This window comes from Rhinolophus hipposideros (assembly GCF_964194185.1).
Source record: "Rhinolophus hipposideros genome assembly, chromosome: 3".
Classification (NCBI taxonomy): Eukaryota; Metazoa; Chordata; class Mammalia; order Chiroptera; family Rhinolophidae; genus Rhinolophus; species Rhinolophus hipposideros.
The window spans coordinates 70,958,734-70,986,492 of NC_138049.1; the positions used below are offsets into that span (position 1 = coordinate 70,958,734).

The following is a 27,759-nucleotide window of genomic DNA, read 5'->3' on the forward strand; positions in this document are numbered from 1 at the left end:
ACTGGCCGTCACACCTCTTAATAGGCTCCAACCTAGTTTTTCATCTTATTTTCCATAACACTCCTTCATGCTCCTTATGCCACAGTCAAATTAAACCATTTGCCTGTAGATTCCTGTGTACTTTACACGGTTCCTTCTTACCTGAAATACCCTAGTATCCATAGCTTTGTAAATCCTACCCATCTTTCAAGGTCAGCACCTTCCTCCAAAAAGCCTTTCTTCTTTCCTTCCTTCCTTTCTTTTTCAATTAAATTTATTGGGATTATTATGCTAAGCAAAAAGACTTTCAAAAGTCTTTTCAAAAGTCCTATTCTCTAAGGCAAACTGACCTCTCTCTCCTCTGAGCCTCAGTATCTTTCTCTGGAGTATAGAGTCTCAGTGGGTGTAATCAGTGATGTGAGCTTCCTTGCGATGGACTGTGTGACCTTACGGGCAGGGCTTAGACATTCTCTCTCTGTCTGCTGTCCACACTATTTGGATCCAAAGCTACTGAATAAAAAGGGGATGAGTAAATTAACAAAATAATTTCTCTAAAGGAAAAAGCATTACTAGGACAAAATTAGGTGCTGATAAGAAAAAGCAATCACTCTTTGGATTCAGTCACATAGGGGGCAAAGATGTGCAGGACAGGTAAAAAGCACAGTCCTAACTTCATTTCCTTACAAACATGACCAAGTTGAGAGATGGTGGGCTCTCACACCGTGACGCCAATATCACAGCCCTACAGAATAACATCAACCCCATGACAATGCAGCCCTCTGCCAAGTGAGCCAATGAATCCACCTGCATGACTTCCATTCATCAGTGTATGGATGTTTTGAACACCACCTGGAAGTGGTAAAAATGATAAAATCACTGAAGTCAGCAATGCATCACATCCACTGGCCTCTCAGTGCTGTGAATGACAAACCATACAGCTCTCTGCAGTCTCACCCCAATTACCTTGCTTGCTGAGATCCCACAGATATCCAATCTGTCCTTAACCAAGCCTCTTTCCAAAAGAATTTGTCTGAATTTGTTTTCCATCAAGACGTGGGAGCCACTGCTTTGATGATTTCACCTCTTGACCACTGGGTACCAACTGCTCACATCTATACTGCTGAGATGTTACCTTGAAGCTAACTTGGCCCCCCGAGCCTCCCCTGCTGGACAACTGTGGTTGATATTCATTTCACCGATGTGTGCACTTGACCGTTTTTATCAAAATCAGAAGTACTGAGATCTTTCACCTAGTGCAATGCTTCCCCAACCTACATCACCATAAGGAGAACATACTAAAATTAAGTATTTGTAGGCACAGGTAATCAGTGTTTCCACGGGAGGGCTCCAGGAACTTGTTTTCTAAATGAACATCTCAAGGGAATCTCATAAATTGAACATGTCTCAAAACTAATGCTTTTCTCTATGCCCAAACACATGCACTTGGCCTGCTTCACTTGTTTCTTGCTGGAAACAAGTTTCTTTCAAGGCCTCCCACTTTATAAGAACTAATAGAGAAAGATCTTACTCTGGTGGGTTTCAACCTTATCTGCACATTAGAGGAACATTTAAAACTCCAGTACCAGACCACACCCTAATGCTAAGTACCTCAGAATCTTGGGGGTAGGACCCAGTTATCAATACTTACTAAAGCTTCCCAGGTGACTCTTGTGTGAGAACCACTATCTTACATTAATTTATGTTTGTTCTGCTTTCTTTGGGTAGCATAGATGTGGGCTGTGTCTCATTCATGCCATCTCCACCACTCCCACCTTCGAACTTCCCAGAAATGTCTTTCTGTTTCCTTGCTACGTGTTCATGTTTAATTCATGTTTAATCTTTCCAAGTTCAGCTGGATTTCCACTCCCTTTTCAGGACTCACCTTTGCCACTTTATTTTCTATTTTGCAGAACTAAAGCTTTATATGATCTAGCTGTCTCCTTCCCGCCTTACCCTCAGCCAGTTAGTTCATTTCCCTCATGGACCACAGAGAGCCTCGGACTCCTAGCCAGCAGTCCTGCTCCTCCTCCCACTTATAATCTCCATGCAGCAGCCAGAGTGAGAAGTTTAGAATGCCTGCTTAATGCTCACCAAAGGATTCCCATTGTACTTACAGTCAGTCCTACCCCACTGGACCAAGCCCGACATAATCTGCACTCCTGTTCCCTCTCTGGCCTCACCTCCTCCTCTCTATTCCTCACTCACTCTCCTCTACAGCCACTTGCCTGTTTCTGCTCACTGAACACCAAGCTGCTTCCTGCCCTCGGGGCCCTTGGATGACCCTGCTCCTTCAGGAGTCATCTCAAACACCTCTTTCTCAGTAAAGTCTCACTGACCACTCTGTCTAAATGAGCAGCCCTGCCCCATTCCCAGGCATTCCATCACTTCACCCTCATTTATTTTCTTCACAGTTTTTAACACATAATTGTTCTGCTTATTGGTTTACATGTCATTATCTGCCTCCTGCATGGTTATATAAATTCTATTTTTTCTATCTTCTACCACTGGACCTCCAGAAATAACCATTTTTTTGGGTTTTGTTTGTTTTGGGCTGCTTTGTTTTGTTTTTTGTTTTGGATTTTTTTTTTTTTTTAAGAAATGAATCAGCTAATCAGTGAATGAATAACCACAAATAAATATAACCCAAAACAAAATTCTATAAATCATATGTCTCTCTCAGGAGGTCTTGCCTCTCTCACCAGACCACAAAGTCAGGATAAGCAGCAAAGAAGTTTTCTTTTATTCCAACCTTGAAAGTCAAGCACAATACGGAGCAAATAGCATACATTTAAGTACTTGTTGATTATTTGGGCTTGTTTTAGAAGATCCTCATATCGTATTGAAACAGAGATGTAGGTTTTCTAAACTAACCTTCAGTTACCCATGCTCGTCCTACCCATAAACATCCCCCCCTAAATTTTATGTTTACTATATCACATCTGAATAAGCACAAGAAGTCTCTAACTTTAATTTACCTTCCAATCTTTTCAACTTTCAATTCCACTCTCTAAATTACATCCATTTCATTAGGTAACTTGCAACTTGTAAATTTATAATTGTGGGTTTGACTTGCATGCAGCCACTGAATTACCTGAAACAGAGCTAGCCACATTTTCAGCTAACTAACGTACATCTGTTCAGATCAAACTTACGGAGAGCTCAATCACAACACTGCTGTAGGGATGCCCCAAGCTCAGCTGCATCTCTAAGGATAAGGCCTTCCTCTGACCAGAACATTTTGTAAAGTTTGCCTCATGTAGGCTTGTGGCTATGAGTTCTGGTTTCAAGATTTTATCTGTCTATTATCTATCTATCTGTCTGTCTGTCTGTCTGTCTGTCTATCTCTGACATATTAAGACCACTCGAATCTATGCTTTGTTAAAAAGCTTTAAAAAAATTGTGCACAACTAGAATAATTTCCCCCCAAAACCTTATTGATAATCACAGATACTAAAGAAACTGTTTTTCTATGAAACTGAGGAAAACACCAAACTCAAGCAATCAGAGGTTTTGTGCTAGTATTACTTAAAATATGATTTTGTTTATGTCCATAGTGGGCAATACTAATTTCCAATTGTCTCCTCCTTATTTATTTCAGAATCGGTAACAATTCATTCTGTCCCCAGGTTACTGCTAAACATATATCTTCAAATAACTTAGGCTTCTCCAAGGAAACAGTCTCATCCTCAGACACACAAAACATTCATAAATCCCCTTTAATCTTCAGTTCTGGTGACTAAAGATAATGTTTCTCCCAAGTATTATAACCTGAGCCATAAGACACACCAGTCATCTTCTCAGTGCCTTTCAGAGCCTTGATGTATTTACCTATTATCTCCCCATTGTGCTTGGAGCCTCTGTAAATTCTGTTAACTCAGGTGAGGGGATCCTTAGTGACCCTGCAGGGCTCAGAAATCACCACCCCTTTTCATATGCAGATGTCACTCCAGGTGGAGTCACTCCACAGTGGATTTTGCAGATACCAAAAAGAAATTATAAAATATTGGTTCATTAAGTATGTTCCATTTCCCTCCCAAAATGCAAAATATTTTTGACCTCATAATCAACAAAACCAGTAAATAGCATATAGGTAAATTCATCACTTATCATTGTTAAATAAAGTTATGTTTTTCAAACCACCAATTTTCAAAATCTTCAATTCCCTTTAAGCACTCTCTGTTTCTTCTCCCCCTGAAGATAGTCAGTTCTTCGATAAGCTGCATTATTTTTGTTTGTTTCAAAATATACCTCTGGGACTTTTCTGTTCCCCCTGCCAGCATCCTAGTCCATGCTCTTTTATTTTTTAATTTTTTTAATTACAGTGTCAACTGTAATAATAATATTATTTTATATTAGTTTCAGGTGTACAACATAGTGGTTAGATATTTATATAACATATGAAGTGATTTCCGCTCCCCCCCATAAATCTATTACACACATGGCACCATGTAGAGGTATTAAAATATTATTGACTATATTCCCTATGATGCACTTTACATCGCCATGATGTAGTTTCATAACTGTCACTTTGTACTTCTTAATCCCTTCACCTTTTCCACCAATCCCCACAACCCTCCTTCCACCTGGCAACCATCAGTTTGTTGTTTGTATTTATGAGTTTGTTTCTCTTTTGTTTGTCCCTTTATTTTGTTCTTCATATTCCATATATAAGTGAAATCCCATGGTATTTGTCTTTCTCTGTCTGACTTACGTGTGTTTCACTTAGCATAATAACTCTCTAGGTCCATCCATATTGTAGCAAATGGAAAGATTTCATTCTCTTTTGAAGCCAAGTAACATTGCATTGTATATACGCACCACCACTTCTTTATCTAATTGACTATTAATGAGCACTTCCGTTGCTTGCATACCTTGGCTATTGTAGATAACGCTGCAGTGAACATAAGGTTGCATATATCTTTTCAAATTTCTTTGGATAAATACCCAGAAGTAGAATTTCTGGGTCATAAGATAGTCCTATTTTTGACTTTTTGAGGAACCTCCATACTGTTTTCCATAGTGGCTGCACCAGTTTACAATCCTACCAACAGTGCACAAGAATTCGCTTTTCTCCACATCCTCACCAACACGTTTGATTTATTGACGATAGCCAATCTGACAAGTGTGAGATGGTATCAAATTGTGATTTTAATTTGCATTTCTCTGATTATTAGTAACATTGAGCATCTTTTCATATGTCTATTGGCCATCTGTATGTTCTTTTTGGAGAAATGTCTATTCAGGTCCTCTGCCCATTTTTAAATTGGATTGTTAGTTTTTATTTATTTATTTGTTTGTTTGTTTGTTTGTTTATATATGTTACGTTGCATGAGTTCTTTATAAATTTTGGATATCAACCTGCATTGGTAAATATCTTCTCCCATTCAGTAGCCTGATTTTTCATTTTGTTGATGGTTTCCTTTGCTGTGCAAAAACTTTTTAGTTTCATATAGTACCATTTGCCTAAGGAGATATATCAGACAAAATTTTACTAAGAGGACTTTCAGAGAGTTTACTGCCTATATTTTCTTCTAGGAGTTTTATGGTTTCAGGTCTTACATTTAAGTCTTTAATCCAAATTAATATTCAGGAATAAGTTGTATTTTTATACACCAATAATGAAGTATTGAAAAGAGAAATTAAGAAAACAATCCCATTTAGAACTCTATAAATATATATATATATATATATATATATATATATATATATATATATACATATATATATATATATATATATATACACACACACACACATTCTTATGGCCGAACGGTATTCCATTGTGTATATATACCACAACTTCTTAATCCATTCATCTATCAAAACACACTTCCATGTCTTGGCCACCAGAAATAAAGCTGCAATGAACATTGGAGCACATCTGTCTTTATGTGTAAATGTTTTAAGATTTTTTGGGTAGATACCCAGGAGAGGGATTGCTGGGTCATATGGAATTCTATTCTTAATTTTTTGAAGAACCTCCATACTGCCTTCCATAGCAGGTGCACCAGTCTGCATTCCCACCAATAATGTATGAAGGTTCCTTTATTTCCATGGCCTCTCCAACACTTGTTACTATTTGTCTTGTTGATGATAGCCATTCTAAACCGGTGTGAGGTGATATCTCATTTTGTTTTTTATTTGCATTTCTCTGATGATTAGTGATGTTGAACATTTTTTCATATGTCTATTGGTCATTTGTATGTCCTCTTTGGAGCAATGTCTCTTCAGATCCTTTGCCCATTTTTTAGTTGGATTGTTTGGGGTTTTTTTGTTGTTGAGTTGTATGAGTTCTTTATATATTTTGGATATTAGCCCCCTATTGAAGGCATTGTTTGTAAAAATCTCCCATTCAGTTGGTTGCCTCTTTATTTTGTGGATGGTTTCTTTTGCTGTGCAGAAGCTTTTTAGTTTGATATAGTTGCATTCATTTATTTTAGCTTTTACTTCCATTGCCTTTGGAGTCAAATTCATAAAATGCTCTTTGAACTCAAGGTCCATAAGTTTAGTACCTATGTTTTCTTCTATGCAGTTTATTGTGTCAGGTCTTGTTTAGATATTATGTTTAGGTCTTTGATCCATTTTGAATTAATTTTGGTACACAGTGACAGATGGCAGTCTAGTTTCATTCTTTTGCACGTGACTTTCCAATTCTCCCAGCACCATTTATTGAAGAGGCTGTCTTTCCTCCATGGTATGTTTTTGGCTTCTTTGTCAAAATTATCTGTCTATATCCATGACCTTTTAATGTCTCATCATTATTGGAAAATGATGTCCAAACTTCCTAAGAACAATTCTGTCTTCTGTCCTTGGATGTGCCACACCCAAACTTCAAGATGTTTTCCCTCCCTGAGTTGTGCATGCCGTGCTTACTGAAGTTCTGTGCATCATTCAAGGCTCACTCTCATTCTGTCTTCCCTTAAACATTTCCTAACCACAGCCATTGATGGTTATGACACTTATTGCCTATTGCACGTGTATGGGTCTTCCATATATATATTCTACTGCTCTCAGTAAAGTTGCCAATGCATGAATCACTTGATTTAATGGGCAGTTACCAATTTCTACTTTGCTTAACCCTTCATCTGATACATTTACTCACTCTCAAAACATTATCTTCACTTGGTTTATGTCATTCTAACTTAGAATTTTTACCTAATTAGCCTTTTCTTTCTCTTTTCCTTTTGTCAACTGCTACAGTCGGAATGTGTGTGTCTCCCCAAAACTGAGATATTGAAATCCTAACCCCAAGGTGATGATATTAGGAGGTATAGCCTTTGGGGAGTGATTAGGTGATGAGGGTGAAACTCTCAAGAATGGGGTTAGTGCCATTATAAAAGAGGCCCCAGAAAGCTCCCTCATGCCTTCTACCGCGTGAGGACACAGCAAGAAGGTGTCATCTGTGAGCCAGGAAGTGAGTCCTTATCAGACACTGAATCCGCTAGCACCTTGACTTGGACTTCCCAGTCTCCAGAACTGACAGAAATAAAATTCTGTTGTATATAAGCTGCCCAGTCTATGGTAATTTTGTTAGAACAGCCCAAAAGGACTAAGACACCAACTTTTATTTTCACCATTGTTCACCATCCCAACTAATGCCAGCTTTATCTAAGCTACTCTTCTCTTGCCTAACTCACTGCAATGCTTTGTAACTGGTCTCTGCACATCCAGCCTCCACACTTTCTCCAATCTGTCTCATGTTGGAACCCAGTGACCTTCATGATCACAAATCTTATTGTGTCACCCCCGTGCTGAAAAACACATCAATTATGGTTTTCCAGTATCCATAGCCTCTCTCAGAGTCGAGTCTAAGATTGAATTTTTTCAAACATCTCAGGTGATTCCAGTGTGTGGAATCAGTGATTTCCAGTGAAATCATTCCTGTAGACATATATAGCTCTACACTTCTTTGCTTTTATTTATTGATTGATTGATTAATTAACTAAGAATATTCTCCTACCCCTTCCAAATCCACCTATCTTGACTGACTTTTTCAGGCTTCATATTTGAATTTAAATGTTTCTCCTCAGGAATGCCTTTCCTGACTTTATAGATCAGATCAGATTCCTCTGAAATGTGCTCCCATAGAGCCTGTTCTTACATGTTAGCTGCTTGTCTTTTGCTTTAGACTTAACCTCCAAAAAGGAGGTACCACATCAGTCTTACCACTGTATCCTAAGCACTTATCATGGTGCCTGGCACAAAGCAAGTGTTCAGCAATTTCCCTAAATGAATGTTTTAATAGCATCACAAGAAAAGTGTTATGAAAGCTCAGAGGTGAAAAGATTATTCATTGCAGAATAACACAAATGACTCTTTTCTTTAAAAACTTGCAAGACTATTTGAAAATATTGGTAATACCTCTAGACTGAGTGACAATTCAAAAATAGAAAAATACTGTAATTGGCCAATTTTGAATCTAGGAGTTAAATGCCTTTCATTTCACCTTGGAATAAAATATTTGAAGGAGGACATAATAGCTCATCTCATGCCTTCAGTATATGAACTAATTTATAGGCTTTCTATGAAAACCAAGAATAATTCACATGTCACAGTCTGGAGACATACACATTTCTATAGCTAACATTCTTTTTTTATTTATTTATTTTTTTGTAACTGTAGCCAATGTGCCAGTAAATCCTCAAATAACTCTAATAACACAGGGAAATAGCCAAAAGTCATATACTTAATTCTGTAGAGTCTGTTCTTTAGCATAAAGACACAAAGTAAAAATATTCTTTATTCTGAACAAGAGGTAGAGTCAGAGAGACCGCAGTAGTCAATTATTACATGTGAATTATGATTAAAATATATTCTTGTGTGTAGTAAAAAGGAGAGCTCAAAGTCAATTTTCCACAGACACCTTATTGCTGACCAAGCAGAACTCATTTCCACTGATTTTTACTATTGTGATATTCCTGAAAATAAAGTTCATTCTTAGGGGTGCTGGTTTTCATAACTTGCAAAGACAAATTATAAAGCAATACAGCATAGCTTTAGTATTACAGTTCATTCATCTATCACCCATTGTAAAAAGCAGTGGTCTAGGAAATTAAATAAACTTGACCAAAAGATCAGTATAATCTCTTACCATCAAAAAGTAACATACTTTTTTTTTTCAGAGAGAAAATAAGCCAACTAAATATATTCTGCCTTGCCAGTGGATGATTTCACAGAGTTTATAGTGTATGCAGTGCTAAAATGTAAAGGCACTGGAATAAAGGCTAACGGGACATAAATGGTAAATAAGGCATGACCTCCTACAGTCAAAGAACTAAGAAAAAGACAGGCCAATAACTAACTCTACCATAGGCCAAAAGACATTAGTGTCAAGCAGAGATACAGGTGATATGCTCTAAGAACACAAAGGAATTCATTCAAACTGGGGAAAAGCCAGAGCAATTCCAGATAGTATGAGTGTCAAAGGATCACAGAGCTTTCATTAGGGGGGGCTTTCATCCCAGGAGGGAGCATGAACAAAGGCACAGAGGCAGGAGCATGGGCAATGGCTCGGAGAAGGTGTAGCTAGAACAGAGAGAGTGCAGAGACACGTAGAGAGTAGGATAAAAGGCTGAAAAGAAAGTCTGTGTTCACAGTGGAGAAGGACTTAAATGTAATCTGTTCCTAGATAACAGAAAGTTATGCACTGTTTAAAACATGATCTGAACTGTGTGTGAGTAAAAATGGCAGAGACAAAAAAGGGTTGCAGATGACCTACAGGGGACTCCTGAAATAGTCAAGAAGAAATGATATTTTATAAAAGACAGAAACCACAGGGCTCACTATAGAAGAACAGTAAAAAATATATAATTGAGAAATCAGAACAAAATAACTCAGATTAGAACTTTTCATAACAATATATAGACAGAGTAGAGAATGAAAATCAAGTACCTTTAATGTAACTCCCAAAATAATTAAACAGGATAACAGCTGAATTCCTACAAAATTTCCTAAGCAGTTTACTCCTAAGAGACTCAGACTGCCAGTCCAGCAACACACTGAGCATCTTCCGCTTTTGCTATTGGACAAGATCTGAGAATGTGGCAATGATGCCTGTCAATCATTCAGTTTTACTACTGGAAAGAAAAACACACATACCCTTAAATCTTTGTCCTTTCTTTTCCCACTGGTATAATCTGTTGAAACAGGTCTTTATAAGACAGAACTAAGCAGCAAAATTCTCAAGCCAAAAACAAAACAAAAAAACAAACAAAAAAACCAAGGTTCTTCTGTTGATAAGGAATCAATGGTAATTCCCATCAGAATTTCAAGGCCAATGAGGAAGGAAACTAGTATTTATTTATTTATTTTTTATCTGTGTGTCAGGAAATTTGGTGACAAGCATTCCCCCATTAAACCTCACAATTTCCCATTATCGTCTTCCTCATCCTTATTTTACAGGGGAGGAAAGTTGAGTCTCCTGGGAGGTAAGTGACTTGCCTAAAAGAGCTTAGTAAACATTAGTAGATCTAATATTCAACCCAGATTCATTTAACTCCAAAATTCATGCTCTTTCCAATAAGCACTCTATGTTCTGAATATGTCCTCAGCAACCCATCAATAACACCCCCTCTCCCTTTGTTGGTTCTTTCTTCATTCATTTATGCATGTTCACTCTTAAATTAATCATCGAGCATCTACTGGGTGCTAGACCTTGATGATGATCTTTTATTAGCGTACAAAAGTGTTACATATGGAGCATGATGTTCTAGGTATTGTCCTTTTCCTTATTCATACATGTTGTCAGAATGGATGTTACAATCGCATCGTTTCCATTTATTTCCAAGATGCCTTCTGGTACACATACAGATCACCATGATATTCATGCCATAAAAACTGAGTGTCTGCTACTTTACAGTAAACACAGAAAATTGTCGTTAGGTAGGGGGAAAAAGCGTTTACTACGGAACTATCTAAAAGATAGTATCCTAATTATTTAAGTAATTTTAATAGCTGAGAGTTCTTGGTAAAGGTAACAGTACTAAAATCAGAATTCATGAAATAAGAAAATGTTCCCACAATAGTTTTTATGTATTTTTAACTAAAACATTAGGTAGTGATTTTTTTTGTTTTGTTTTGTGTTTGTGTGTGTGTGTGTATGTGTATTAAGTACCCGCTTAATTAAATATTAAATATTTACTTAATTAAATATTTACTGATAAATCATGCAATGGAAAATGTCTCTGCATCAATGGATATAGGGTTCCTCAAAAATATCCCAAAGTATTGCCAGTAAGATTTCATAGGCAAGCTGTTATGGGGAATCACCTGCAACATGCAAATGGAAGGAAGGAAAACTTGCTTCTTTCTAAAGAGGCATTTTAACTCATCATGGGCTGCTGAATATTATTACTAATTCAAGAACCCAGAACAGTATAGTAACTATAGTAATAACATAAGAAGATGTATTGCAAAAGCATACCACAAATTGTTCATACGCTATATGCTATAGTGAATAATATTGAAGGAAGAGGAGAAATACATGTATTCCCTGATTTTAAAAACAATACACCTTATGATCACCTTATTGCTTTTATGGACTGGAAGAAACTGTCTACCTCTATTATTTACCCTTACAGAATAAAAAAGGAGGTTGGAAAAAATGCCAGTTTTCATTTTATAATCGATTACTATTGACACAAAAGAGCTTGAGCTCCCCACCAAAGGCCCGACTCTAAACTCAGTGGCACCAGCACATCCAAACACGCACATAGACAACTGAACACTCCTCCCCCAGCACATGTGCCCTCCCCTCTCAACAGCATAGTCCATGCTCCCAAATCTCACAAAGTCAATTAGTGTAGACTAAACCTACAGTCAGAAGCCTCCCCCCAAACAGGGCCAATAGCAGCGTGTAAAATGAGGGGATTAAAACTAGGTGGCATTAATAATGAAAACTGATAATAAGGGCATTTGGGTTGAACACAGAAAATAAAAGTTTACCCAAACCAATGTTTCTCAAACCTGGCTGTACTTTAGAACAACCTATAAATTGTAAAAAAAAAAAAAAAAAAAAAAAAAAATACTGATGTCTTGGCCCAACCCCGAGACTGATATCATTGGTCTGGGGTGCCACTCAGGCATCAGGATTTCTAACAGCTTTAACAGGTGATTCTAATGCATAGGCAGGGTTCAGGGCCACTGCCTGGAACTGCAGCCTTATGTCGATCAACAATAAAGAGGCAAAGCCTTTCAGAAAGTCATTTAAAAAAATAATAATACATTTAACAATTTAAAGTTGCAAGTCTGATTAATGGTACTTTTTTACACAGACATGTGGATACAAAAGGCCTAGGTTCATGTGGTGTTTGCTGTTTAAAGGCAAGTGAACGGCTAAGTTTGTCATCACTGTTCACCACCATAGAAGCATGGACACGGCACTTTTTTAAAGAGAAGTTTCAGAGGGACAAGAAAAGGACAGATTACTGAGGCACACAGTTCTCTTGCCCCATCAAACATCAGAGAGCTGTACAGCCACATGAAGCAGCCACCAGCCTGGACTTGTCCTACTTTAGACTGATTTCTTCTTGGAAATTACAGCTATGATGAGACACCTTATGGTTACAGGACAAAAATAATCAGATGAGGTTTTTTTTTTTTTTTCTCTATATCTCTGTGTCTATTTCTGTTTTATTTGCTCATTCATGCTGTTTTTTAGAGTCCACATTTAAGTGAGATCGTATGGTATTTGTCTTTCTCAGTCTGACTTATTTCACTTAGCATATTATTCTCAAGGTCCATCCATGTTGTTGCAAATGGCATTCTTTTTTATGGCTGAGTAATACTCCATTGTAGCAATGTACCACAGTTTCTTTATCCAATCGTCTATCGATGGGTATTTTGGTTGTTTCCACATCTTGGCAATTGTGAATACTGCTGCAATAAATATAGGGGTACATATATTTTTTAGAATTAGTGTTTTGGATTTCTTCGCTGCCAGATGGGAGCAGGGAGGGGATGGGGGAGAAGGTGAAGGGATTAAAAAGTGCAAATTAGTAGACACAATATAATCATGGGGTTATGAAATACAGTATGGGGAATATAGTCAACAAAGTTGTAAAGATTATGTAAGGTGCCCAATAGGCCTTGGACTTATCAGGAGGATCACTTCATAGACTGTATAGATGCCTGACCAGTAGAATACTATTGTATGTCAACTATAATTAATTAATTAATTAAGTAAGTAAGTAAATAAATAAATAAGTCACGGCATGTGGAGTATAGCATAATGAAGATAGTCGATGGTATTGTAACAGCTATATAAGATGTCAGAGGGGTAGTAGCTTGGGAAAGGGGGAGTTGTCATTTTGTGAGGGGTGTAAATGTCTCAGTATTATGTTGCTTTGTACACCTGAAACTAAAAACGAAAAAAGAAAAACCTCTGAAAATGGATGGCAGTGATGGTTGTGCAACAGTGTGACAGTATTTAGTGTCACTGAACCATCAACTTAAAAATGGTTAAAATGATAAATGTCATGTTGTGTGTATTTACCACCACCACAAAAGATGATGAAGGAATAAATGGTAGAATCAAAAGAAAAAAAAATTCAGAAGAGGATAAACACTTCACAAAATACACAGGTAGAAACAACTTCAGAGTTATTTAAAGCACAATTATTAGCAAAATTAGGTATTAAAATATGCAAAATGCCATCTAATTTGTATGATCTGGGTCAAAGAATAAGGTCATTTTATCAAAAATATTATTTTACAGAAAAAAATAACAAATTATACTAAATTCTAGGGTAAAAGGTATCTGTCATTAGGATAACAATGGAGGGAGGAAAGATGCCAAAATTCTGTAATATTCTGCTTTATGGATAAATTTGTAAGAACTCCAAATACAATAAAAAAGTACATAGATGAATCAGAAGCATTATTTAAATTTTTACCAGTTACCATTTCACCAAGTGATTATTTGTCAAACTAATGTAAAATAACATTTTTGTAGATATTACACTACATTTTACATAGACAATCCCGCTTTAGCCATGACAATTATGTATACTACAAATATTTATAAGCTTAATCAGAGATGGTAATTTAAATGTCAAGCCGAGAAACATCTTTGAAAAACTACTGTATGTAAGATCTCACCGAATCAAGCACGAGGGAGGCCACAAAAGCAACTTAGCATTTGTTCTTCATGTGACTTATTAATTAAAAGAGCAATGAGGAATTTCTAGAGGTAGGATTTTGAAAGCGTAGAAACCAGCTTCCTTGAGAAGCAATCCTCATCTTGTTTTTGCAGACATAGTTTGAATGGATTATAGACACATAGACAGTATTTGTCTCTGACTCTAAGAGAAATGGGAGAGACCAAAACCAAGAAAAATTATCACACACTTAACCATAAAATAACTGATGTTGTGAAACAATGGATTCACTCAATGGCTGAGAGCAGCTCACTGCCTCAGAGTCTTCACAGCACACATACCCCACAGCATAGACACTCTCTGACGTATTTAACTCACAGTAACTCTCTAAGAAATGCTTATGAGCAATTTAAATTTTAACATTTACGTAAATCATGTGTCCAAAACAGGAAATTCAACTAAAAGACCACAGTTTACCTGCAGTATAAGAAAAGTGTAATGCCCCTTCTGGTAACGAGTGCTACACGTACACTACCGAGGTGTCCCCCACACGCACTGGACCTCCCTCTACAGAGATTCGCTCCCAGGCACTGCTGGTTTTGTACCACTTTTACTGATACATGTGCTTTGTCTCCGTATTCCACTTAGGAATTCATTTAAATTCACTTTATATCAAGGTTAGCTAGTTTAGCTCTCAGTACGACCCAGAATGTAATGCCAGCATGTGTGTTCACAGATCCAAGTGCATGATATAAAACTTTATAATGAGTACATGTGTCTTGTCTTATTGCCTGCAACATGCTAGCGTTCATTTATAGCAGCATATTTCTTTTTAGCAATGTTACTTTATACGGATTGGTATAATAGTATAACTTAATCAAATTTAAGGTTTTCTACTTATTTCCAGTATACAGTATACTGCATTTCCAGTCCAAAAATTTCCCCTACAAGATGTCTTTTAAATTGCTTGAAATAAATATAAAAACGAATGTTTACCCTGCGAAAAAGTGGAGCGGGGGAGAGTATGAGGGGGAATGCCATCTCACACAACTGCACATTTTATATGCCAGAAAAAACAGCTTATATTCTGAGTCCTCTATCGTGGCACAAATGGGTGCTTATTAGGAAGGGAGGAGGGAAGTAAGGATGGAGGGAGGGAGAGAGGGGAAGAGGGATAAAGAGAGAATAGAGTAGTCCCCCTAGAACAAAAACCTATACTACACAATCCTTGGATTCCTATTATGTTTATATACATATTTCATTGAACAATATGGAATGGTATCAAACATAGTTGTTAGGATCATGTTAATGTTACTATTTTTTGTTTGTTTGTTCATCTTCTGTCATTTCTACTACCTGCCTCAGTTTAACCAGGCTCTAAATGAACACTTTCTTAATTCTTTGGTGATTGGGGCCAAATATTGTGAGTTGGTATTAAGAAACCTTTCATCCCCATGACTATTTTGTAACACAGGGAATAAAGTGCAGCATAGGGAATATAGTCAACTGCAGTGTAATAACTACGTATGGTATCAGATGGGAACTAGACTTACTGGGGGATCACTTCATAAGTTATATACATGTCTAACCTGAAACTAATGCTATACACCTGAAACTAATATAATATTGAATGCCAACTGTATTTGAAAATTAAAAACAAAATTAAAAATAAAATAAAATTATCCTCTGTAAAGTAAAAAAAAATAATAATAAAATAATAATAATAATAATAATAATCTTTCAGAGGTGGGCCTACAAATCCCTCCTGATGATTCATTGCACTCAGATATTTTGGATTGGGGATGAATAGGTATCTACTGACCCCTTTTTTGGAGAGGTCTTATTATGCTACCTGAACATATATTTGAATTTTATTTGTTTAAACCAGTGGTTCTCAAACTTCAGTTTTCATCAAACCACCTAGAGGGTTTGTTAAGCCACAGATTGCTGGGCCCACACCCAGAGATACTGATTCAGGGGGATCTGATAATCTGCATTTTAAACAAGTTTCCGCCTGATGCTGAGGCAGCTGGTCTGAGGAGCACACTTTGAGAATCACTGGTTTAAGAAACCGCCTTAAAGTACTAGTAAGGCGTCATGCTGGGATCTTAGAGGAATTATACTCCATCTACTTACCATTTAACTTTAAGCAAGTTCCTTATTGTCCTCATTTCTTTTACTACAACAAACACAAGAGGTGGGACTGACTTCTTAGACAGGAGTTGAAGCAGCAGAGAAAACAATGCAAAAATGAAAATCTAAAGGCAGTTTGAAAATAAAAATAATAGGACCAGGAGACAGATTTAGGAATAATGGGCACTTGGGGAGAAGTATGTGGGGAAAAAAATGAACTTTAAAGGAGAGCTCTTTGAAGAGCTACAAGAAATGAACTCGGCAAAAACATGAATAAAAGGGTACCTACTGCTACCTCAGCAGAGTCTCAGAAGAGATGGTGGTGCCTTCTTGAGGTCCAGGGCCAGTCTCTCCATGTATGCTCTGTATTTCTTCTGGGTTTCAGGCCCCAAGCCACCTATGATTCCTTTATAAGAAAGCATAATTCTCTGCCTTTCGTATTTTCCACTTTCCTATCTCTGTGAATTCCTTCCCACAAAAGTACCAGTGTGCTGATCTCTTTCCATCTTAACAACAAAAGAACTTTCCCTTCACCTTGCACCCTCTCCAACTACCACCCTTTTCCCCTTCCCTTAAGAGACAACCTCCCCTCCCCCAAATAGTCCACCATCCCTTGCTACTCAAACTGTGGTCTTCAGATCAGCGGGAGGGACAGCACCTTGGAGCTTATCAGAAATGCAGAGTCTCAAACCTACTTCTATTTACCCTTTTTATCTGATTTCCTTTTTGTTCTGATGATGGAATTGATATTATTCCTTTAATTTTCCCAGTATAAACTATAATCTAGAGCTATCTACCTTGATTCTATTCACTGCACATTGAATTTATTCTAAAATATAAATTTCAGGCTGTCTAAGATCCAAATATTAAATCCAGAAACCTCAAGGTAACTTTAGATGTCTAACAGAATCTTAAAATTCAAAAACAGAAACAGTGGAGCATTTAAAAAACACAGACAAACCCTGCAAAAGTAAATATGATCCTAAGTATAAGGGCTAGCCCTTAAAACTTGCTACAGGTTCAACTGTTTTTTTTAAAAATCACATTGAGCAAAGACCTAGGAATGCAAAAGCATTTTGAATAGCTTTAGCTTTTGTTCCAGAGATCGGAAGTCAACACTGTCACTCTTCATTTATTCTGTTCTGATTAAATCTCTGTATGTGTACATGGCTCCCTGAAACTCACCCTACCTTCGTGGGTCCCCTTCTCTAGGATGCTGGATCTTGCTCTCTGGATCCCCTTCCCATCAATACAGAGGTTTGTAGATGTCCAGAAAAAACAGATCTACAAGGCCATTTTGTTCAGAGTACTAACACTCACATATACCATGTCTACACTTATTCATTTGACAAATATCCCTAAGCCTGCCCCCTCCCCCATCCAGTGCCAGGCTCCGTGCTCACCCTAGGAATACAACAGTGATCAGAAAAGACAGAGTCTTGTAAGCATGGAGTTTCAGTCCTACAAGGTAGACAGGCTGCTTAAACAATGCAAATTAAGCTCACAAATGCTGTGAAAAGTAGAGGATAGTATGAGCCTCCCCCCAGCAGGAGAATCTAATTATATAGTCTAGGGAGGCTGTCAGCTGAGGCAGAAGGGACATTAAAACTACATTAGAAAAAAAACTAGTGTACAGTCAGACAAAAAGGAGAGGAAGAACATATCCTACAGAGAGAAATGGCATGTGTAGAAACCTAGAACTCAAAGAGAATAAGGTGGATTCAAGTAAGTGAAAAAAAATTCCATGTGTAGCAGCACAGAATGTGGAGGACATGCGTGGTGAGAGGTGGGGCTAGAGAGGTAAGCAAGAGCTAACGTGTGGAGAATGTTGTAACCCATTTTGATGATTCTGGGTTTATCCCAAAGTAAATGAGAAGACTCGGGACTGGGCTGTAATCTAGATTTGAAAGCAGCAAAACTACAACTATAAACATTAAGTCCAATGGGGATAAATCAAGCAAGACCAAGGAGGTGGCACTGGAAATGGAGTGAAGAGCAGAGAATCCAGAGATACCCAAAAAGTACAATAAACCTACGTAGGGGATTACCTGGACATTCATGATACCTTCTGTTCTGGAACCCAGCCTTGGCAAAGAAGATGGTTATATCATGCGATGACATTCAGAGCCTGGTCAAAGGAAGAGGAGTGGGAGGACTGCTGATTTCCATTTGGGACACTGCATGCTGTAGGATTCTCAGCTGCCCTCACCTAAGCCCAGCCTCTGAAGCGCCGGGATTCTTTCAGGCCCAGTACCTACACCAGTATTTTTTGGCCCTTACTCCCTACCTCCATTCCTACCAGAGTCAGCTCCTGGTATGATAACTAAGATGATTACATTTCTAAATTATTGCCTTGTCACTGTTAAAGCCATTTAATATTCTGAGCTTTGTTAACTTTAATTTCTTTGTATGCTAATGATCTCTAATATCAAAAGATTAATTCAATTTTTACATAATGAGTAAAATATGTCTAATGTGTAATGATCAATTTACTTTAAGTCATTTAGGAGTCTTTCATTAGAATCAATATTAAATTAAGGGCACATTCTTAGATGTATATGTACATTACACATGTGTGTTTTAAGTCAAATGGAATTTTAAGCAAATTTCCTTCATTATGTTTAACAATCTATATTAGAAGAGCTTATGCATTCATTTTCTGTACTATTTCAGCATCTGTAAAACTGTGAATGCCCCAACATATAAATGCTGAGCTCCACAAATGTGACTGTCAGTCAGTTATTGCAGTGTCTCCTCAGTACATGGTCTGGGACAAGGTGAGAAGAACAGAGATGGGACAAAGGCTGAGTGGCCTGAGTAGCCATCAAAAGACAAAGACAAGGTCCACACTGGGTCTGTCAGGGTGCACACTGGCAGTTGGGATATCCAGCCGCTGTTCTGACCCCTGGTCAATACCAGTCTAGCTAGAAACCTTTTCCTAAATCCAGAGTTACACAGAGGAGAAGCAGGGTCTGGGGCAGGCAGTGGAAAACTACAGATTCAATACTCAGGGTATGAAGCAGTCAAGGGGGACAATGGGAAGGGAGGTAGACAAGCTTAAGCTCTGACAGCTAGTAGGGTAGGAAAGCTCCTAAGGCCACCTAGCTGGGTTGGTTGTTTCACAGGACCCCAAACAGAGAAGAGCTAACTTAAATTCAACCTAAATTAATCGTGCTGCTCTGCACACCATCACCACCCACCCCAAACACTCTGTACATGAATACATGAACTCGGTATTCAATGAATGTTACCAAATAAACATGTAAATCAATGAATTAGTTTGATTTGATTCTCTTAGTTTTTCACTCTAGCCAGTTTCTCATCCAGTAGCCTATGTATCACTTATGAAGAAACTGAGTATGTGAAATTGTAGGGGCAAAAGCATATACCCTACACACTACATCCATTTACTTCCGTCCTGTGATTATCAAACTGCTGTATAATAGCAACTATCCAGATCCCCCTTCACACACACACACACACACACACTCACTCACACTCAAATTTTAATTCTGAATCTGCTCATTGAAGTTCTACGCCATGTATCCCACTAACAAGACCCTGCTCTTTTCACCATGTCCCCTTCAGAATAGCCACTAACACATTCCTGGCCAGTCTCTGTTCTATGGGTCTCACTCACTCACCTACTTAGACCTGGATGAAATGCTTACAAATATTATGAAGCTATCTTTAAGAAGCTGTTCTAGATTAAAGAACATAGTTTTTTTCTCTCATTCTTCTCTCCTACAGATCAAGAAGATTCTTTGGAGAAAAAGTAGTGCTGCTCTAATTTATTCATGACTCCCACCCCTTTCCTGCTCTATAATATATTTAGGATGTGCTCAGATACAAGGAAGAGAATACATGGATTACAATTCTGTGTTTTACCTTTTTAAAAATTCCTAATAAAGTAACCCTAGAGTTGCTTTGACTTCTCAGCAATGTTGAGAAGGACCCTGGTTCTTTTCATCCTATCATATTTCCCCCCAAAATAAGACCTAATCAGAAAATAAGCTCTAGCATGATTTTTCAGGATGCTCGTAATAAGGATTTCAGGATGCCCTATCCCCAAAATAAGCCCCAGTTAAGATACATTTATTATGTCCGTTGCAACACACGACAGACGTATTGAATTATAAAATAATAATATTAATATATAATTAGATATAAATAAACAACATTGACATTAATACTTAAAATAAATGATAATATAAATTATAATTAAGTATTTTTAAATACCCAAGCGGGCACCTTTGGATGAGAGGTAAATGGCTATGTAAATGGATGAACTCGAGACTTATTGCCGAATAACCAATCAGAGTACAGACACAACGCAAGAATATGTGCACACTTGATAACAAATGGACGTGGTTGTGTCTAATGTGATCTTCATATTTCAATATGTTGTGTGTTGCAACAGACATACTTAATGCACTCGTATGAAATACAGAAATGTTTTCTGAATTTTGGTGCCTGCAATTTTTCATAGCTTTTGTATGGACCATCATTTTTTTTTTAATTTATTAGTTTCAGGTGTACAAGACAAGGTAATACTTAGACGTTCATCATTTATATCCCTCACACTGTGGACCCCCCTTCTCCCATCCACTATCCCTCCGACCTCGCACCGAGCCATCACATTATATATATAAAATTGTAGTTGGCATTCATTAATGTTTAGCTTCTGGTGTACAATGCCATGATCAGGCATCCACAGTATCCCTGAGGTGGTCTCCCAAATAGGACACATGTCCATCGGATACCCAACAAAATCTTTACAACATTATTGAATACTTTCCCCAAATTAATTTTCAAAAAACCCTGAGGCCATCTTGTGGTTACCAGCTGCTTCCTAATCCCTTCACCTTTCCCCTTATCCTCCCCCCCCCCCCCCGCCCATCTAACAACTCTCGGTTTTTTCTTTTGTCCCCAAAACTGTTTCTGATTAGTTCATTCACTTATTCTTTTCTTTAGATTCTGCATATAAGTGAGATCATATGGTACTTCTCTTTCTCTTTCTGACTTATTTCACTTAACATAATGTTCTCTAGATCCATCCATGTTGTTGCAAATGATAAGATTTCTTTCTTCTTTATGGCTACGTAATACTCCTTTGTATAAATGTACCACAGCTTCTTAATCCAGTCATCTACCGATGAGCATTTCGGTTGTTTGCATATCTTGTCTATTGTGTAAAGTGCTGCAATAAACATAGAAGTGCATACAGATTTTTGAATTGGAGTTTTGGATTTCTCCAGATAGATACCTAGGAGTGGAATTGCTGGATCATAAGGTAGTTCCATTTTCAGATTTTTGAGATACCTCTATACTGTTTTCCATAGTGGCTGCACCAAACTGCAATCCCACCAACAGTGCACTAGCGTTCCCTTTTCTCCACATCCGCGCCAGCATTTGTTGTTTGTTGATTTATTGATGATAGCCATTTTGACTGGAGTGAGGTGGTATCTCATTGTGGTTTTTATTTGCATTTCTCTGATGGTTAGTGAGGTTGAGTATTTCTTCATATGTCTTCTTGCCTTCTGTATTGGACCATCATTCTTAACTGTCAACATTTTTGTTGCCACTCCTGTCTCGTAAGTCTTCAATTAACACTTGATTTAATGGTTGATTTAAAGGAAATGATATTTTGATCCCCAGACAAGATGAGTGCAAAAAGAAAGAGCTATTCCATTGAATACATGGAAGGAATCGTAGAGGACTCCCGGTGCAAGAATCTTACCTCTTTCTGAAAAGAGAAGAAGTGGGATCTTTGAATGGTCCGAAGACGGCGAGCAGAGTATGATAACCTCAGTCAACAGGTGGATGAGGCAAATGCTAAGAAACGCGAGTGTGGATCAGGTCGATAACCATTATTTCCTGAGTTGGAAGACATCATCTATGAATGGACTGCTGACGGGAGAGCAAAGGCTTTGGTTGTGCGCTGGGCTGATATTCAAGCATTTGTTCTTGCAATGGCACCACAGTTAGAAATATCCCCAGAAGAATTCAAAGCATCACAACACTGGCTGGACGGCTTCCTTCAGCGATATGAACTGTCTCTAAGAAGATCGACAACACTATTCAAGCTGGAAGATGCTGAAGTTATTAAACATGCACTTGCATTCAAGTCTTCGGTGATGGCATCGACTTTTCTAAATGCCAACTCGCCAACATGATTGTTATGGATGAAACTGCAGTGTTTATGGGCCAAGGATCTCAAATGACAGTTGATCAGAGGGGTAGCTCGTTAATCCATATTCCCTCCACTGGTTATGAAAGTGCACATGTTACCTGTATTTTGGCAATTCGTCTGGATGGAAAGAAAGCCCCACCTCTAATCATCACTAAGGGCAAGAAAGATAAGGTTGAACGTGTTTCAGGCATTTATGTTCTTGAAACCAAAAAAAGCCTGGTGCACACACGCAGTTATAAGGAAGTGGGTCGATTTAATGCTGCCATTTGTTTTGCGAGGTGGCCAAAGAGGTCTGCTAGTTTGGGATTCAGCCAGCACTCACTGCTGAGTGCTGTGAAGAACTTCCTTGCACAGAAAAGAATGGAACAAATGGATCAAAACATTCCTGCAGGAATGACTGCCTATCTCCAGACTCTTGATATTGCAATAACAAACCATTCAATGACCATTTGAGCATGGAAATCAATGACTACATTGAAAACAGAATGGAGAGAAATCAGCGTGGAAACTGTGAAGCCTCGCCTGCAAGAGGTCGTGACTTGGATGAAGAATTCCTGCGATAAAATCACTGACAGCTGTGTTGCCAGTGCACTACGAGCAGGCTGCATGGACAGGAAGTGCTCATTTAAGGAGAGCTCCATTGCTGGACATGAGAGATTGGGGCCAATGTTTCTATAAAAAATGGAATTACAAGAAATTCAAGCCAGAATTCGGTGTTTGGAGAGTTTTGTCGATGTTCCAGAAGAAGATCACATGACTGTATTTGAATAAATGTAGATTTTTATACATGAGTAAATGAATAAATGTAGATTGTTGTGCATGAAAAAATAAGACATCCCCTGAAAATAAGCCCTAATGCGTCTTTTGGAGCAAAAAATTAATATAAGACACAGTGTTATTTTCAGGGAAATATGGTACTACATCACCATACTTAACATGCTGGCATTAATTTTTCAGTATCTCCTCACAGTTGCAAAACAGCTACCACAATTCCAGGCATCATATGTTCACATAGTAGTGAAACAAGTGTTTTAGGTAAAAAAAAAAAAAAAAAAGATTTCTTATTGTTCTCTTTCATGAGTCTCAGTCTCTTTATACAAAGAAACAAATCTTTATCAAAAGCCCCGAAAATTGCTTTTCCTCTTTCATTGGCCTCTGCCCTACCTTAGAACAATATTGGCAAAACAAGATTACACCTTTCGTAGATTCACCCACTGGGCATGAGCACATTTCTGCCAAAAGAAAAGTGGAGTGCTTTAGTAAGGAAGAAGAGAGCAGGATACAGAGTAGACAACTAACTGTGTCTGCCATGCATCACCAAAATGGTTTTGAGAAATGTGTCACTGGATATCTGGGCTTCTTTGATCTTTCCTCCCTTCCTGCCTGCTGACCTTCCTTCTTCCCTCCCTTCCTCCCTCTCTCCCACTGCTAAGGAGCATTTAAGTAAAATAAACATGTGGCATAATTCTAAGAGCAAATTCTAGTCCCTTAATAATTAAAATTAAAAAGCGTATTTCTGTTTAAGAAGCTGTAGCAAAATAAATCAAAGAAGTAGCTGAGTTCCTAAAATGCTGTAAAACTTATATAATACTTCCTTATTTGTTTACTTTGCCATTTTAGCTCTGCTTTATTTAATTCTGGGTTGCTCTGTTGCTTCAAAGCATAGTTGATGCTGTAAATTAAGTTCCCCAGCCGCTCATTCTGTCAAGAAGTATTCCATTCAACACTTATGGAGGGCCTGCTGTCTCTAAACACTCAAGAACAATTGCACCTGTAGAGCAACCCTGAATATTCCAGAAATAAATATTTAATAATATAAATACATCTATAATATAGTTTTTATTTTTAGGTGTGGGATTTTCTTCATGCAAGGCATGTCAGTCTTTCAAATTACACATCTTTTAATAACAGATGCATTCCTCTGTTATCTCCCTATCAATCTAATAACCCCTTAGGTGTTTTTTTTTTCTTTCTTTCCCCTTTAATAGTTGCTCTGTTTATCTGAATCTAGCCATTTATTCCTCATTATTCAAGCTTAAGCTAACAGATGGAGAAACAGATTACTTCCAACATCTGCAATGAAACACTTTACCTACAATGTCTACTGCGAGTAAAACTGATTTTCGTTACATGATGTTTGAAAATTTCTCTCACAGGCATTGCAAGTGAAAGTTTTCAGTGTCAGAGGAAGTCCTCCCCTAGGCTCTCACTATTAGGCACACTCATGTTCCAAATAAATAATACAAACCACTTTATCAGTGCTATAAATAGACCCCTCCTGGTAAACAACAATTTTGATGCCACGGATGTTTGTGATAGTCACACTTTAAGATCACTGGAAGTTTTCACGTGTGTGCCATTATATTAATCATATAATTTCACATAAAAAAATTAAGAAAATTGATTTTGTTTGCCATTGACTGAGTACTATTACCTAGAAATAATCTAGAGAGACTAAAATGCGGCTATAAATCATATAACACTATTTTCGTTCACACAACAGTGAGATTTTAGTAACATCTGGGTATTAGATTAGCAATTTTTCCCATAATCCCCAGCACTAAAGTTTGTACCTTATTACCCACAGCAGTCACGTGTGCACTACATCTGCACACTCCTAATGTAATAGTCACATTCTTGTCAGTGGCTCCTTTTCTTCTTCCCACTCCAGAAATGTTGGACCCACAGTACACCCACCCTGCCGCTTTATTCTCCCTGTGGGTCTCATCTACAGCTGTAACATTGAGTATCACTTAAATACCAGTGAATTCTAAGTCCGTGTCTATATTTCCAGCCTGCTCACCCCCTGTGAGTTTTAGGACCATACTTCCGCCTTCTTTCTAAGTAATCCCTGTATCGTCGGGGATTAGCCTAGACTCGGACAAACCTGGACTCAACCTTTTATCCTATGAGCTTATTTCTGTGTTTACTATCTGGATTCAAAGCATCACAATCAATTCAATAACCAGGATTGGAAACCTCAATTTTCCTAAATGCCTCTATCTCCCTTAACCACTCTCTGAAATCATTCACAAGTGTCCGAAGTGTCTACTCTGAAATCATTCCTACCTGTGTGACCTACTTCTCACTAGCATTGATCTAGTTCAACTCATCATTCTTCATACTGGCGTCGGCAAATGCTTTTAAAACTTGTCTCCTTGCCTCCAATCACTGCTATAGCCAAAACATCCTCTGTGCTCCACTTCCATTTGACAAATATTGATTGAGTACCAGGCTTTTGAGTGGGCATTTAGTAGAGTGCTGAGCAAGTCAAAGACACACTGTGAATTTAGACTCTAGTTCAGGAGATTAGGCAACAACCTAGTAAACAAACAGATAATGTACCGGGAGTGTTTGGGTAAAGAGTAACTGATAGGAGGTGCTATTGTATATAGAATAGACACTGAGGAGGTGTCATTTAGGATAAGATGTCTAAGAAGGGAAGCCACAAAGAGAGATAAAGATAAGAGCATAGCAAAGTCCCGAGGCAAGAAGAGGTTTCCAGGACTGGAAGGAGGCCCATGCTGACTGGAGCTAAGTTTACAACAGGGAGGTTGTATGAGATGAAGTGAGTAGAGGTGAAATCACCTACAGCATTATGGGCCATGATCATTAATCTGGATCTAATGTTAGGAAGAACTGGAAGCCAGGGAAAGGTTTTCCTCAAAGAGGTAATGTGATCTGATTTACATTTCTGAAAAAATCACCAGAATTGTGTTTCCCAATCACAATATGAGGCTCAGTCGTCCGCATCAATGAAGTTGTTGGCTCCTAATGAATGAGGTAACCGCATGCCAGTGTGTCCAAGTGAGTCCTGGTTTTTGCCTGTTGTGCTAGTGTAATTATTAATACTCCCTTCCTTTCACTCTCAAAGGGCCTTACAGAGACCATAAATTGTATGGTCAACTTACTGATAGATAGAACAATAAAGTAGTCCTTAGGATGACACTCAAGGAACATGGTCCCAACTCACTTCTTCCTTTCTCCCCAACCACATCTCTATGTTACGGTGTTCTGGTCACTGAAATGTAATGCTTGTGGCACTATCCTGAATGGACATGTACACTCCACCTCTGTGCCTTTGCTCATCTTCTGCCTCCTGCCGCTCTGTGACCATCTCAAAGACTAGTGGCCAGACTCATGAGGGCCAGACCTGAGAATCCTCTCAAGAACCCAGGCAGAATGAATAGCTTCCCCTCTGCACTTTCTTACTACCTCTATTATCACATTTATCACAACTGGGTTGATTATTTATAGGTCATTTTCCCTGCTGGAAAGAAAGGTACTTAATGGCACGGACAGCCCTCCTCTCATGTGTTTTTGGGTCCACACCACCCACTGCATGCCTGCTCCACAGCTGGTACTTGACATATATATATATATATATATATATATATATATATATATATATATATATATATATACACATACACACACATACATACATATATATACATACATATATATACATATATATACATTATATATATGACTGCTAGATGAATTATTTAATAAAAAAGCAATATAAAATACATCTAATGTAGTCCCATTCATTATGAAGTAACAAAAAACTTCTAATAAATGGCTAGAAGTGAAAAAATCTCTACAGGGTAAAGAGAAGAAGAAGTCTAGTTTTTGGAAACTAAACAATGTCTAAATAATTATGAAGCTGATTAGTAAACTAATAAAAAATGAAAAAAATGAAAATAAATAAATAAATAAATAAATAAAAGTTTTGCTCCTTTAAAATAATAATAATAATAATAATAATAATAATAATAATAATAATAATGAAGCTGAACTCTAATAGATGGGTATACTACCAAAGGGCAATTTCATATACTCACCACTCTTAAATAATCCAGAACAAATCTTGCTCAGAAGAAGTTTTTGACGTAATTGCAGAACTTCAGCTTCTAAGGCTTCAACTTTTGATCTCCACTTCGACTCCTGCCCAGACACGACCAATGCAAGGTGCTCTGTGTATTCTCTGCTGCTTTTGTCTGCTGGTTTTGAGCGGATAATTGCCAAGGCCAGAGCCAGCTTTGAGGTTCTCAAGTACCATGCTTGATTATCCATCTTGGCTTTTTTCCCTATATAGTTCAATAAGAAAAAAAGTAACAAATTCCTTTTAACTTTTGCAGTGCATTTCATTTGTTCAAAATTGATTTTGCAGAGTATCACTAATTAATATGTTTATAACACAACTTGACATCAAGTAACAGAAAAAAATTCTCAGGAACTGAAAACAATATGAAAAAAATATGCAAAAGAAAAATGCATTCACTGGAATATTAAGTGTATGAAGATTCAAAACAATACGTTCAGATAATTTGACAAATTTTTCAGGTGGAAAAA

The 27,759-nt window shown here is 37.7% G+C and overlaps 1 protein-coding gene across 1 annotated transcript in view; it reads right to left on the reverse strand.

Annotated features, from left to right (window-relative positions):
- The window catches only part of MEI4 (meiotic double-stranded break formation protein 4), a gene marked incomplete at its 3' end in the record, with an annotated part of 137,383 nt that extends 109,889 nt beyond the window's left edge, over window positions 1-27,494 (reverse strand). The window contains exon 1 of the mRNA XM_081036683.1: window positions 27,249-27,494. Coding sequence (XP_080892809.1) covers window positions 27,249-27,480 — 232 coding nt within the window. The 5' untranslated portion in view covers window positions 27,481-27,494. The remainder of the gene's footprint in view (window positions 1-27,248) is intronic.
- Between the last annotated feature and the right edge of the window lie 265 nt (window positions 27,495-27,759).